Source organism: Hyaena hyaena, unplaced genomic scaffold (genome assembly GCF_003009895.1).
Source record: "Hyaena hyaena isolate Hyena2069 unplaced genomic scaffold, ASM300989v1 scaffold_82, whole genome shotgun sequence".
Taxonomy (NCBI): domain Eukaryota; kingdom Metazoa; phylum Chordata; class Mammalia; order Carnivora; family Hyaenidae; genus Hyaena; species Hyaena hyaena.
The window spans coordinates 3,363,346-3,378,827 of NW_024080713.1; the positions used below are offsets into that span (position 1 = coordinate 3,363,346).

Genomic DNA, 15,482 nt, shown 5'->3' on the forward strand with positions numbered 1-15,482 from the left:
GAATGGACTGTTCACATGTGGGTGATAAGAATTCATTAGTTTTGTTCCTAGCTTCGATAGTCTGAAACTTCAAATCATTAAGAGCAGGACCTTGATCAAATTTCAGCCATTCCGTTCACTGGGAAATTTCCTCTTTGGGTTCTGGGACCCTGGTGATCTGATATCAAGCGCCCAGGTCAGGTGTGGAGATGAATACTGAGGTCCCTTTGCCAGTTTTGAAGATTGCATCCCTGATCTGAACCATCTTTATGCCTTTATGTTGTAACATTCTCTAGTGAAGACAGGTTTGCATTGATCATTTGTTTGCTTTAAAAATAGATGATAACAAATAGCAAGTCCCTTGTGAAAACTGAACTGGAAGCTGTGGCTTCATTATTTTGATAATAGAAGTAGCTACAACAGTTAAATAATAGTCACATCCTTTGGTGAAATGCCTAGAGTCGAAGGAAGTGTGGATAAAGCAGCCGGGGAAGCAGCATCTAAGTGAAATTGCTACGAATCTAACTGACTTCAGGAGTTGGGCAGATTGTTGCTCTTTTCTCTAGAAGGCCTTATGTAAACAAATCTGTAGTCCTTCAAGGAAATGGGAATTTTAAATCGGAGTCCTGGCTTTGAACAGCAGGAAATAGTTTAAGTGAGAAAATCCTTTGCAGGCTCTCCTTGTCAGTTGCTTGATCTTTAATGTGAGCTTTGTGACACAGTTGGGGGAGATCAGTAAATAAATACTTGTTGACTGTGTTAACTAAAATCTTCTTGTGACACCTTCTAGAAACATATATAACCTTCTAGAAACATAATCATAGTACTCAGGTGATTTACTGTTTGGGTTTTTTTTTGTTGTTTTTTTTTGCTTTTGGGATTTTTATTAAATTGTTTTCTGTGGGTTTATTTTTGCTGTTATAATTTTAGGAGTTATTTTATATCTTCTTCACCAAGTCTTTGCACGCTCTCTTGCCCTGTCTCTCCACACACACACACACACACACACACACACATTTACATACATATATATGTACACACACATATATACATATATATTGTAAAAGCCTTGGTCCCAATGTCAAACACGAGGCATAAACATAGACCTATATCAGGCCTCCATCTAACATCTCCTGCCTCAAGCCTTAATCTAATGGGGACGTCTAGTTCATTAGTCATCCTGGAGCCCAACATGGCATTTTAGTTTGCCAGACTTGTTATTCCCAGTTTAGAATTTCTTAGGGGCAGTATATAAAACAAAAAATGAATTATTCAAACATTTTTCTTATCGGAGATAAATTCTATGTGGTTTGGTCCTCGGTTACTTTAGAGAGTTTTCCGTTTTGCATCAATACAGATTATTTGAATTGCTTAGCCAACGTGCCCAAATATGTCAGTGATCGAGAGGGAAACCCCGTTCCTTGGAGAACACCTTGCCTATCCAAAAAGCCAGCTTCCGCGCGTTGTGGCTGCCCTCAAGGTCTTAGTTTCTTGAAGGTCTTCAGTTTTGGGGGAGCTAATTTTCCCTGTGGTTAAACTAATGTTGCTGCTTCTATTTATAACTTAAAGATTTATAAAACTTATAAGCATGCCCAAGGGCTCTTAGGTAATTAAGTAAATCTGCCCTGGGTTCAGGATTTCGTAGACCTCTCAACATGACAGATGCCTAAGGCCATTTAAGAGAACAAGGCTTTGCTTTTTGGATTGCCGTCAAGATGTGTTGTACCACGGTTTTACTACAGGAGGAAAAGGAGTCTTGCCTTTCGAATATTGTAGGTAAATAATCCTAAAAAATAGCTGTTCCATGCTACAGTGCTGCTTTATTTAGAACTTTCACTTACTGCCAGAGAATGATAAATCTGGGTTGTATTTTAGCTGTTCTCTGCCACGTAATTTTGGAAAAAAAATTAAAAATAAAAGGCTTTTTCATGTGGCACCTGGGTGGTCAGTTGGTTAAACATCTGACTCAATCTCAGCTCAAGTCTTGATCTCATGGTCATGAGTTCAAGCCCTGCACTGGGCTCGGTGCTGAGTGTTGAGCCTACTTAAAAAAAAAAAAAAAAAAAAAAAAAGGATTTTTCAGCTGCAACTTTTTAAAAACATTTTTTATTTTTGAGAGAGAAATAGAGACAGTGTGAACAAGGGAGGGTCAGAGAGAGAGGGAGACACAGAATCTGAAACAGGTTCCAGGCGTTGAGCTAGCTGTCAGCACAGAGCCTGATGCGGGGCTCGAACCCATGAACCGCAAGATCATGAGCTGAGCTGAAGTCAGACGCTCAACCGACTGAGCCGCTCAGGTGCCCCTAAAAGAAAATTTTTTTAGTGTTTGTTTATTTTTGAGAGAGAGAGTGCACGAGAGAGAGAGAGAGAGCTGGGGACGAATATGGAGAGAGGGAAACACAGAATCTGAAGCAGGGTCCAGACTCTGAGCTGTCAGCACAGAGGCTGCAATGGGGCCTGAACTCTCAAACCACAAGATCATGACTTGAGCCGAAGTTGGCCACTCAACTGATTGAGCCACCCAGGCACCCCAGGAAAAACTTTTATTTTCAAAGGAAAGAACATTTTACTATGGAAAGGTGCATTTTCCTGCCAGTACTGTACAGAGCAGAAGAGATTAGAAGGAGCTGTATTAGGAGAGAAACTACACTTTTTTGAATGGAGATTATAGTAATTTCTAAATGTCTCCTTTTTTATAGTTGTACTTAAATGCTAGACACATTAAATCTTTTACTTTATAAATTACTATATTTTTCTAAAATACAACAAAAGGTAATAGAATACTAACATTGCTAAGCCTTTACAAAAAACATGAAACACTTAGGGATAAATCCAACAAAATATGTGTAAGATGTATATGCTGAAAACTGCAAAACCTTAAAGAGAAATCAGGAAGACATAAATAAATGGAGAGACATGTGTTCATGGACATCAAGACTCGCTATTTAGATGTTTGTTTTCCAAATTGATCTCTATTCAGAAGATTTTTTTTAATAGAAATTGACTTGTAGATCCTAAAATTTATATGGAAAAACAAGGAACTAGAACACCCAGAATAACTTTGAAAAGGAATTACCAAGTTTGAGGACTTACCCTATCTAATTCCAAGACTAACGTTCTAAGAGTCCAAGACTAACTCAACAGTTAGTGCTGAAACAGTGAGCTAACCACATGCAAAAGATGAAGCATAACCCATGCCTCATATGTAAAAATTAACATGATCATTGATTATATATGTAAAGTCTAAAACTGTAACATTTCTAGAGGAAAATCTTGGTGACCTTGGTTAGGCAATGATTTCTTAGATAGGACGCAAAAAGTAGAAACCAAAAAAAAAAAGGGATAAATTGGGCTTCAGTAAAATTTAAAACCTCGATCCTTTGAAAAGCATTGTTAAGTAAATGAAAAATCAAGCCATAGATTGGGGGGAAAAATTTTGCAAGACACCTAACTGGCAAAGGACAAATATCCAGAGTATACAAATAATTCTCACAATTCAGTAATAAGAAAACAGATTCCCTTATAGAAAGAGGGGCAAAACATTTGAACAGGCACTTCACCAAGACATAGATGGCATTCATCATTAGGAAAGTGCAAGTTAAATCCACTGTGAGACGCATCGGTTAGAATGGCTTAAACAAGCCACATAGAAACCTGACCTCATCAAGTGCTGCTACATACAAGAGGTAACTGAAACTCTCACGTTGCTGCTGGAAATGCAAAGTGGTGTAGCCACTATGGAAAACAGTTTGGCATTTGCTTATAATATTAAACCTGTGAGCCGTAATGATAGGTGTTTACCCAAAAGAAATGAAGACATCTGTCAATACAAAAACCTATAGGGGGATGTTTATAGTCACTTCATTTGTAACTGCCCAAAACTGGGAATGGTGCCAGTGTCCATCAATTGGTGAATGGATAATCTGTGTACTTTCCATACAATGGAATGCAACTCTGCAATAAAAAGAAACCGTCTTTAAGTCCATCCAGCAGCATGAGTCTCCTACTCATCCTAGGAGTTTTTAAAAGCTGGTGAAAAGTCTTCACACCTCTTATTTCAATTTATAGGACATTCTGGAAAACAGAAAGAAGCCAGTAGTTGCCAGGAGCAGATGGTGGGGTGAGTGGGTTGGCCACAAAGGGCCATGAAGGAACTTTCTAAGATGCTGTAAATGTTCTAGATCTCAGTAATGGTGATGATCATATGACTGAAGGCATCTGTCAAAATTTGTAGAACAGTATACCTAAAAGGGTGAAGTTTGCAACCTATAAATTATCTCAGTAAATCTAACTTCAAAAAAGAAGTTAAAATATCAAACTAATTCTTTTAAACTTCGATAATTCTACTTGTGTGAATAAATACTTGGGAGGAGCTGTTAGTCGCTTCTCAGTATGGTTGACATTGACCCGGACCTTCCTTAGCAACTCTTTCTCATCGTTCATTCTGATTATCTACTGACCTTTGTACTCCACCCTTGCAGTTCATTCGTTTGGGACAATTTGAGTATTAGTAAGGTTAATAACTATAATGTATTGAAACATATGAGATATATTTAAAGCTATTTGAGTTCATAATGATACTAGGAAATAAAAATGAAAAACTTACTGGTCCTTTTTAGAGGATACTAAGGATATCAACTTATTTTGAAAATTGGTAAAGTTAAAAAAAAATTATTGATTTTTCTCATGGCCTCTATTTTATGGTACCCAAATTGTTGATGAGGGAAAGTTTCTCTTTGTGGACCAGATCATAAATTAGAAGGAATAATAGAATTAAAAGGTCACCATTTTGCTACTCTCTGTTAACTAATCTAGCTATTGATTATCAATAGTTGCTAATATCACACAAAAAAGAGGCAAACAGATTTCATGTACTTACTGATAGAAGTATATACCACTACCTTGGGAGTATTTTTGCCAAAAACTCCGAGCTCAATGAGAGATTTTTAGGAAATGCAAGGAATGGGGACACATTAGTTAGTATCATGGGAATGCAATCAGTAAAATCCAGATCTTTAGCAACACAATAAGACAACCCATTTCTATAACAAATGGGGAAAAGGAGAGGGAGGCCATCGATGAGAAAAGACTTATTAAGCCAATTGCAATGTATAGGTCTTATTTATTAGATCCAGATTTAAAGAAAGAAACTGAAGAGAATCTGAGTTAATTGGGGGAATTTTGACATTGACTATATGTATGTCAATATAAGGGCATTATTTAAGTGTTTTAGATATAATAGCATTTTTTGTTTTTTTAAAAAGAATCTTTTTATCTTTTAGAGATACATAAAGAAATATGTGTGGATAAAGTGTTAAGATATCTGGGGTTTGCTCTGATACAGATGGGGAGAAGTGGGTATACAAGGAAACAGGATTGGCTGTGCATTGATAATTGTTGAGGCCAGACAAGGAATACATTGGGATTCATGATACTCTTCTTTGTACTTTTTTTTTATATGCTTGGAATTTTATAGAATAAAATCATTCATCTAATATTGATTGCCTATTATATATCATGCTCTATGCTACGTGTTAGGTTTAATATTGGTAGTAATAGATGTAAATTATCACTAACCCTGTGGAACTTTCAGTTTCCAGGAGGAGGGAGATGATAAAGATGTAAATAAAAAATATGTATTATAAATTGTGATCTATTGTGAAAGAAAATGAACACGGGTCAGTGATAGAGAATGATAGGGAAGGGCCTATAGGCTGGTTAGGGTAAATGGTGACATTTCAGCCAAGATCTGAAGGGTGAGACTAGTGAGTGATACAGAGAGAGAGTGAGTGAGTGCCCGGAGGGCTGGACTGGCTGGACTAGGAAAGTATTTAATGTGAATTTCCTTGTTCTTTCTGCTGCAAGACCAAATATCTTCTTGTGTGGCCACCTGTTGATTTAGTATTTCTTTTGCTGACTGTCTTTTGTATATTAATGTGTGTCTGACCTGGGATCTAATTAGAATATGAACCTAGAGCTGCTTCGAAGCCTGGCATAGTTTCACCTGCCCTGAATGGTTGCTGATAGTACAGGCCTTTTTTACCTATAGACTTTTCAGCTGACAATCAGAATGTAGATAGGGACAATGTTGTGTCCTTCAACAAAAGAATCAGCAATTAAAATTACATCCTTGTAATCCTGGAAAGTCAGAGGAATAGGTCTTGGGTTCTGGATTATATTTTGCTCAGATAACTCCAAATCCTGTCCTTTAGTTAGCCTTTGGGTTAATAGAGTAAAAGGAAATAATGTTTTTTTTTTTTTTTTCAAGAGCTTGAGTTTCTTAGAATGAAAGATGCTGTTAATATTAAGTATCATATTTTCCAGTGATAAAAGTCAGACACATGGTAGAGAGTCAATAAATGTGAAATAAACAAATGATTGGTGCCTTGTATAAGCTTCTCTTTGCCGAAGCCTTTTCTTTTGAGGCTGTATCAGAGCTTTTCACTATGTTTGTATCAGTAATTCTTTTATATTCATTTGTTCTGCTATCCTGCAATATTTTGAAGGAATTTGTCTTTTCCCCCGACCTGTTAGTACTCTGGACAGGAGTGTGTGTGTGTGTGTGTGTGTGTGTACATGTACATGTGTGGTGGGGGACGTGCTGCTTGTTTTCCACATGTGATCATTTCCTTCCTTTGTCTTTTAGACATATTACAGATGCTACACTTGCCATTGTGAAAGGAGAGACCATTCCACTTGATGTCTTGCAGATCAAGGTAAAGTCTTTTTTTTTCCCCGAGAGTTTTACAAAGTAGTGCACACATACATGTTAAGCTAATAAGCTGTAGCAGTTCAAATGAGGTTACAACAAAAACAATATAGTTTTCTGTCCCAAACGTAACTGCCAGAGAAAAATAACTTTCCTGTTTGTTCTTGTTGTTATCACTAGTTAACATGCTCATGACACTACTTTTTTAAATTGTGGTAAAAAACCCACAAAACAGGGGCGCCTGAGTGGCTCAGTTGGTTAAGTATCCGACTTTGGCTTGGGTCTTGGTCTTGCAGTTCGTGGGTTCGAGCCCTGCATTGGGCTCTGTGCCGGAAGCTCAGAGCCTGGAGCCTGCTTCCGATTCTGTGTCTCCCTCTCTCTCTGCCCCTCCCCTGCTTGCGCTCTGCCTCTCTCTGTCTTTCCAAAATAAATAAACGTTAAAAACAAACAAACAAACAAAAAAAACCCCACAAAACAAAAGTTACCGACCTAACTTTTTTTAGGTGTACAGTTGATCATTAGTGTTCAGTATATCATACTACCTTTTGACTTCTCGATTTTAGACTCTATCTCCTGACCTCTCTGTTACCTGTAAGAATTCTCTATATTTCCTCTCAATAGAGTTGTGTTACTATTTTGACTTCCTCCATTGATTACCTGTGGACCATATAATTTCTCTGTCTCCTATGGTTGTTTGGGATATTAGAAGAGCTAATAATATGAAGCATTTAGGACAGTGACTGCTTTCATCTTAACCTGTTTGCATGGTAGCCATCTCTTTCTTCATGCTTTGCTAAAGGCGAAAGCTTTTTCGTGTTGCATCCGTCCTTTGGAATTCAGGCTACTTGGTTGCTTGCAGCCTCTGCACACTCTCTCATGAGCTCAAGAAAAATTAGGATTTTGTAGGTCATCTGGCTTTTTTAGGGTGGGGACAGTGTGGTCTATAGCTTCCTATATCCTCAGTGGGAGCAGGACTTCCCATTTTTCTATTGGGTTGTCTAACATTTTATTGATTTGTAGATGAACTTGTGAATTGTTTAAAAAATCCAAAACAACCTTCTGCTGGCGTTGCGCACTCAATGGGCTTTGAAGCCGTGATCCTGAACAACGAGGAGTGTACCTGGCATTCATATTTTGGTCTCTAGATAGTTCCATAGTAAATGTCACCATGGCTCTGTGAGGGGGTGGCTTCCAGAGGCAAGACCAGAACAAGCAAAGAGTTACTCAAAAACTGATGGAGACAACGTGAAAAGGCATAAGATGCTAGTCTGATGGTATCCTCCTGGCCAATTCTGGGACAGGTTGAACATCAGAAAGAATAATAATGCTAATGGATTATAATGCAATAAGTAAAAATGAAGGATCTGTGAGCCTACAGTTTAGTGTTAGAGAATTTCTAGCTTGTAAATGTAGAAGAGAGGGTCGTTATTATTTTGCAATCACTAGTGAAATAATTTAGGTAGAGATCATTAGTAGATGCTAACACCACTGGATAAAAGGGTTGTTGGGGGGTATATATCAACACAGTCTTAAAGCATCACAGGTTACTTAATGATTACAGAGGGAAAAGTATATCTTTTATAGTAGAGAGATCTAGCATATACAATACCTAGTGATCAAACCCAGCATCATCCGTTATGGGGCAGATGGACATTCTCTGCCTCCTGACATGATCTATCGAGAAGGACAAATTATCACCTATATAGTTTCTTGCCCCAAACGTTAAGTTATCTGAATCTAACTGAAAACAATAATGAGAAAAAAAGTCCATCAAACCCAAACTGTGGGACCTTCTAAAAGCAACAGTTGGTCTGGCCTCTTCAAAAATGTCAATGTCATGAAATCCAAAAGAAGATGGTCTATTCAAGATTAAGGAAACTAAAGTAATAGAATTAAATCTAGTACAAAATCCTGGATTAGGAGAATGAAAACTAAGACCATAAAAGATACTGGAACTTTCAGAGCTATTTAATAGAGACTGTATATTAGATATTCTATGTCAATGTTAGATTTCTTAAGGGTGACAGTAGCGTTATGTTTGTCTTTGTTCTTAGGAGATGCGTGCTGAAATATTGAGGGGTGAGGGTCATGAAGTCTTCAGTGCATTTGAAAATGATTTGACAAAACTACAAAATATGTAGACAGATAAAGCTAATAGGCGACAATGTTTTGCCTTGTGAATGTAGGTGAAAGATGTAAATAGTGTTCATTGTACATTAAAGGATTTCTTGGTTTGACATTTTCCCTAAAGAAAAATTTTGGAGGGAAGAAGACCCAGTAGCCATTCCTGATTCCTGATTGGTATCCTCTCTTTAAGAAGAATTTAATTACCAAGCACCTGGTTGGTTAAGTAGGTTTAGCATCCGACTTCGGCTCAGGTCATGATCTCACAGTTAGTGGGTTCAAGCCCCATGTCGGGCTGTATGCTGTCAGTACAGAGCCCACTTCAGATCCTCTGTCGCCCTCTCTCTGCCCCTCCTCAACATTTGCACTCTCTCAAAAATAAACATTTAAAAAGAAAAGAATTTAATTCCCAGAGCAAAAGATATTCTTACTCAGTACTGGTAAAGTAACCATTCCTGCTTCATCTAATCTTCTCACCTCCTTCCCCACAGATTCCTGAGAAGGCTAAGCCGTAAAGCCAAACAATTCTATGAACAGTGAGCCCTGTGTCTTTTACTGAGATTTGGTCTTAAAATGCACCGGCTACATTCAGGTTGTCCTTCAGAGGCCCTGAACATTTTATATTCACTCAAGTTTCCTGATATCTATGAAAGAATGTTCCACACTATGTCACAATTCCAAGCTTCAGTCTTAAAATATTGCTGTTAGTTATATAGCATTGGCCATATGCGTATTTATGACTGGCGAACCCATGCACTAGCAGCCTGTTTTCCTTTCCTTTTCCTTGTTCTTCTGCAGTGATATCTGGACTCCCCACCATGACGTCACTGATCACGGTAAAAGTGATTTAAGTTGTATTTTATTCTTTAGTGATAATAAATCCAAGTCATTCTCACAGAATGCAAGGGCTGGGTGAAAGAAAGTCTAGCCTAGGAATGCACCACAGGTTGGCATCTATGGAGATACTATCTTCAAATGTTATTACCGAAGGAGGTATGTCAGGCTATATCTCATAATAACTAGGTGATTTACCTCTGCTTATAAATGTGTGAGAACGAATACATTCCAGAGTGATCAGGATGTAATTGGCAATTGTTGAATGTGCTTGTACTTAAAAGTCTTGTCTTCGCTTTTTTCCTTTTCTCCCAAATGTACTGATTTTGTGAATTGTTGAAACCTGCATCACGTTTGCCCACAAGCTTTGTGTATTGATGATGCAGCCCAGGAAGCAGCAAACTTTTAAAATTAATTCCTAGAAAACATAGTACAGCAGCCTCCACTATGGTTTCTTAGGCACTCAGCTAGAGCTGAATTTGTCTTCTCTTTCTTCCTCATTCCTAGAAATTGCTTTCAGAATATGGGGGGAGGGGGCAGCATGATAGATAAACCCCGATACCGGATCCCTCTTTTTTAAAAACAAACAAACAAACCCGAACGTAAGTAAGCCTGTATAACTGAAGAGTCTCCAAAGATAAAGAAATAGTTCTTGGAAGCTATAATAATATGTTTAGCTTTTTACAGTGTCCACTGTGTGCTCACATCTCCTTTGGACCTCCAGTATAAGAAGACAAGATGTATATTAGTATCTTCATTAGAGTGAAAAAAAAGGTCAGCTGGTCATCTGACTAGTCACGCTAGATAGAAGCAGAATGTAGATTTTCTGTCTTTTGGTTGATTGCTTTTTGACTTGACTGCTTTGTCCAAGTTGTATCACTCTTGGCACCATCCTGTGATTTCTGAATGGCATTTTCCCATATAGACATCTCCAAACCCTAGTACTTCAAAGGCTTTAAAGACTTATGGAAGCCTTTCTAGTTCTTTCTTTTTGCTACTTTAGTTGGACTCCTAGAATCTTACCAACCCAGAATCCAAACAGGAGAATAGGGTTGCTGGTCAGAGTTAGAATCTCTCCCTTTCCCCTGTCATTCCTGGTTTCCTTTTTTTTTTTTTTTTTTTAAATCCTCACTGATCATTCTCTCAAGACGATACTTAGAGCTGCTTCAGAACTTCAGAATTCCTTCTGTTTTCTTTCTCTTCATCTAGAATTCCTAAAATTCCTAGTTGACCAGAATTGTTTTCTTTTCACTGTTCCTTCAGCTTTTATTTTCACTGTTCCAGCCAGCTTTCTGAGTTATTTTTTGTTAGCAAACCATTAGGCCATTTTCTCTTTCCAGAGGGCCTATGACGGGAGTACATATCTCCTTTGCTGTTAAGATCTGGTTGTGCACCCGTCTTTCTTTGTCTTTCTTTACTGACCTTTCCATCTGATACTCTATTACACAGACCTTCATCGGGTTAACATCCAGTGGTATTTCGTCTATTAGCTTCTACTCCATCTAGCTCTGCTTATTTTTCTTGTGCACAACAGGGAGCTATCTCTTTGTTACCAACCCTCAAGCCTCTCCTGAATCCTGAGGGCTCTATGTCCATCTGGCTGTTAGCTGGGCTTCTCTAGATCTTTCCATCTTATTTCCTGTTGTCCGGAGTCATTTCCATTCCTTGCGAGGACATAAGACCCCAAAGTTATAAGGCTTTTCAGTTAATCTTCACAGAATAGTCCTAAAATCCTCCTCAATGAAGAAAGAGAAAACATTCTTAGAGCTCCAGTTGGGAAGCCTTGAGTACTGAAACCAGGACGTCGTGTTAGACTATGTGCTTCAGGTCAGCCTTTCCTGAGGAGTATTAGTTATGCAAAGTTCCTCCCAGGGAAAGGTTGCACAGTTAACAATTCAGGAAGACTATACGTATTTCTCCTTCTGGAAGTTTATAATGTACGTTAACGTATTAAAGACCTCATGAAGAATTGTAGTAAGCCTAACTTATTTCAAGCCAAGGAATTTTGGTATTTCTCCATTTCTTCCATCGTGGAATCTTCTACACTCGTCATTATTAGTTGTGACACTTACATACCCCTTATGAAACAGTTGAGGGAAATACTCGCCTGCAGACTCCCGCAGTGTTGCTTCTCTCCCTTAGGTTAGACCTTTCTTCTCCCTTTTCCTTCTCTCCGTGCTTCTCTCCAACCTCCCTCAGTCTAGACATCTTATTCTTTAAAATTTAATTTATATTTAGTTTTAAAATTTATATGCTTGTTTCCCTGACCATGTGTCTCCTTTGCTCCCCCCACACCACATCCAGTCACACCTGCTGTGTTTTCATAGTACTCCGTGCATTTCTCGGTCATTGGAACCTACTGCATTGTATTGTGGTTGTCTGTGTCTGTCTACTCCTGCTGCACCTTGACCTCTTTGAGGGCAGGTATTTTTTTTTTTTAATATAATTTATTGTCAGGCTGGCTAACATACAGTGTATACAGTGTGCTCCTGGTTTGAGGGGTAGATTCCCATGATTCATCACTTACATTCAACACCTAGTGCTCATCCCAACAAGTGCCCCTCTCCGTGCAGGGCAGGTATTTTTATTGCTAGTCCCTAATGTATGATACTGTTTATTGATAACTCAATGAAAAAAAATGATTAGCTTTTCATCATCAGGGTGGCTCAAAGCCCTGCTGTTTTCCACAATATCCACTGGGCACCCACGGGACAAGCATACCCTACCTGTGCCAGGCCGAGGTGCCTCACCTTGACCTCTGCTCCACCATTTCTCTCTAGTTCCCTTTTTCTTGTTTAACTGGTACAGAGGGCAGAAAATCCGATCTACTGCAGGAACGGATACACAGCCATGGATGGGAGGCTAGTATCTTCATCTACAGCTGCCTCTATGAGTGTGTGATTCTCCTGGAAATCCCTCCCTGGGTTTTGGTATCGTGGGATTGAGGGGGAAGCACGCCCTCCCGAGGAGAAGATTTCACGAAATATATGATCTAGACCAGCAGTTTATGGTGTCCAAGATTCTCCTCCAGCTCCTAACCTTTGGTTCCACTGGTTGTGCTGATGGCCTGGTGGAAATCGAGCAGGCTTTACCCCCAGTTAGCAAATTCTATGGAGTTAGGTCTAGCCTGTGACAGCTCTGTTTAGAATGTGGACACACTCCTGGGCTTTAGCTGTGATTCTAAGCTGTTGGATAAGTCCCTTTTAGGATCCTGATTTTATAGCAGTCTATAGCTATATAACTAGATACAGAGAGATATTATATATATATAAATATGTATATATTTTTATACTCTAGGGATGGTCCATTATAAAGTATAAACCCTTTAAGATAATGACTATTGTTATGTTTTCTATATAATGCTTAACTTGCAGATTTATTAGTAACTCACTAATTGTAATTGTAGTATTTTGCCATAAGGCATTGGGCTAAATCTGAATCACTTTTTTTTCTTTTAATTTATTTTTGAGAGACAGAGACGGAGCATGAGTGGGGGAGGGGCAGAGAGCAAGGGAGACACAGAATCTGAATGAAGCAGGCTCCGGGCTCTGAGCTGTCAGCACATACAGACAGTGGGGATGAACCCAGGAACCGTGAGATTATGACCTGAGCCAAAGTCAGACACTTAATCGACAGAGCCACCCAGGTGCCCCAATCCCAAATCACTTTTTATCCTGACTTGTTACGACAACTATCTGGCTGTGTCGTTAGATGCTCAGGTGAAACTTTCTAGAGTACAAGCATTGTGATCTTACCTGAGAACACTTGGACCACTAAAGAGAATGCAGGCTGAAATGATTTTTGCCTTGGACTCTGAGAGGGAAGTCTGTGAGAGAGAAGAGGTTCTGGCTGACCTGACTTCTGATTGGTCAAAAAGCCAGCATAATTGGGTACTTCTTTTGCAGTCTGAAGTATGATATGTTTCCTTGCCAGCAGGTTCATACCTAATATATAAAAATTAATTTCATTTTACAATATAGTTTATTCACGTCCTTTTACTGAGCACTCAGTTAATTTCTGAGGTTTTTAACACCCTTTTTAGAATTTGGTTTGATGAAAAGTAGGCCATGAGTGTTTGCTGGGTATTTACCTATAGAGGTTCCAAGTTAGCTGTAATCATTAATTTAAAATGAATGTATTTAACTTCCAGGGTGAAAAGGAACAGCCCGTGTTTGCAATGACTGGCCTTCGATGGGGATCCTTCAGAGATGCTGGCGTCAAAGTTAGCAAGTAAAGGATTATGGGACTGCTGTGGGATGATTTTTAAGAAATCTTTTGCTCCTTTGACGTTTTGATCTCCAGTGATCTTCTAGGAATGAATGTGGTGGGCCTACGGGTTGAATTATGTATGAATAATACAGGTTGAGGTTTATAGCTTCCACACAGAGAGGTTAGGGACGGTTCAGTCTACCCTACCCTAGTTTGGTAGTAAAGTGGAGGAGACGCATCTCTGTCCCTAGAGGTCATATTTGAGGGCAGGCTAAGCTCATGCTGGATGGAAGCTGCCTGTCATCCACAGCCGGCTCAGCGGGGCACCCAGGGAAAGGCAGGCTGGAGCCCCGGCCCTCCGGAGCTTTTACATCCCTGGTCTGAAGACTGCCTGAGAGGTGCTTTTGTTTTGTTTCGTTTCTCCTCTTTTTAAAAAAATTTAAATTCTAGGTAGTTAACATACTGTGCAATATTGGTTTCAGAAGTACAGTTCATTGATTCATCACTTACCTGCAACACCCAGTGCTCATCCCAACAGGTGCCCTCCTTAGTACCCATCACCCATCTAGCCCATCCCCCACCCACCTCCCTCCAGCAACCCTCCGTTTGTTCTCTATCCTTAAGAGTCTCTTCTGGTTTATTTCCCTCTATTCTCTTTTTGCACCCCCCTTCCCATATGTTCATCTGTTTTGTTTCTTAAATTTCACATATGAATGAAATCATATGGTATGTGTCTTTGACTTATTTTGCTTAGCCTAATACACTCTAGCTCCATTCATGTCGTTGCAAATGGCAAGATTTCGTTCTTTTTGATCGCCAAGTAATATTCCATTGTATATGTATACCACATCTTCTTTATGCATTCATCAGTCAATGGACATTTGGGCTTTTTCCATAGTTTGGCTATTGTTGATAATGTTGCTATAAACATTGGGGTGTATGTGCCCCTTTGAATCAGCATTTTTGTATCCTTTGGGTAAATACTTAATAATGCATTTGCTGGATCATAGGAATAGTTCTATGTTTAGTTTCTAGAGGAGCCTCCATACTGCTTTCCAGAATGGCTGCACCAGTTTGCATTCCCACCAGCAGTGCAAGAGGGATCCCCTTTCTCCACATCCTCCCCAACACCTGTTTCCTGGGTTTGTTAATTTTAGCCATTCTGACAGGTACCTCATTGTGGTTTTGATTTGTATTTCCCTGATGATGAGTGATGTTGAGCATCTTTTCATGTGTCTGTAAGCCATCCGGATGTCTTCTTTGGAAAGTGACTATTCATGTCTTCTGCTCATTTCTTCACTGGGTTATTTGTTGTTTGTTTGTTTTGGGGTGTTGAGTTTGATAAGTTCTTTATAGATTTTGGATACTAACCCTTTATCTGATGCGTTGTTTTATGATATATGTCAATTATCTTATCCCGTTCCATCAGTTGCCTTTTAGTTTTCTTGATCCTTTCCTTTGCTGTGCAGAAGCTTTTTACCTCGATGAAGTCCCAATAGATCTTGTTTGCGTTTGTTTCCCTTGCCTTCAGTGATGTTTCTAGTAAGAAGAATCTTACACCTATAGGAGCTAGAAAACGAGCAACAAATAAAGCATAAAGCCCGCAGAAGAGGGGAAATAATAAAGA

The 15,482-nt window shown here is 39.0% G+C and overlaps 1 protein-coding gene across 4 annotated transcripts in view; it reads left to right on the forward strand.

Annotated features, from left to right (window-relative positions):
• Positions 1–15,482, forward strand: part of AGK (acylglycerol kinase) — an 80,212-nt gene that overhangs the window by 45,372 nt on the left and 19,358 nt on the right. For all 4 annotated transcript variants that reach the window (XM_039234059.1, XM_039234063.1, XM_039234060.1 and 1 more), the window contains 2 exons: positions 6,626–6,695; positions 13,797–13,876. In XM_039234059.1, the coding sequence (XP_039089990.1) occupies positions 6,626–6,695; positions 13,797–13,876 (150 nt within the window). The remainder of the gene's footprint in view (positions 1–6,625; positions 6,696–13,796; positions 13,877–15,482) is intronic.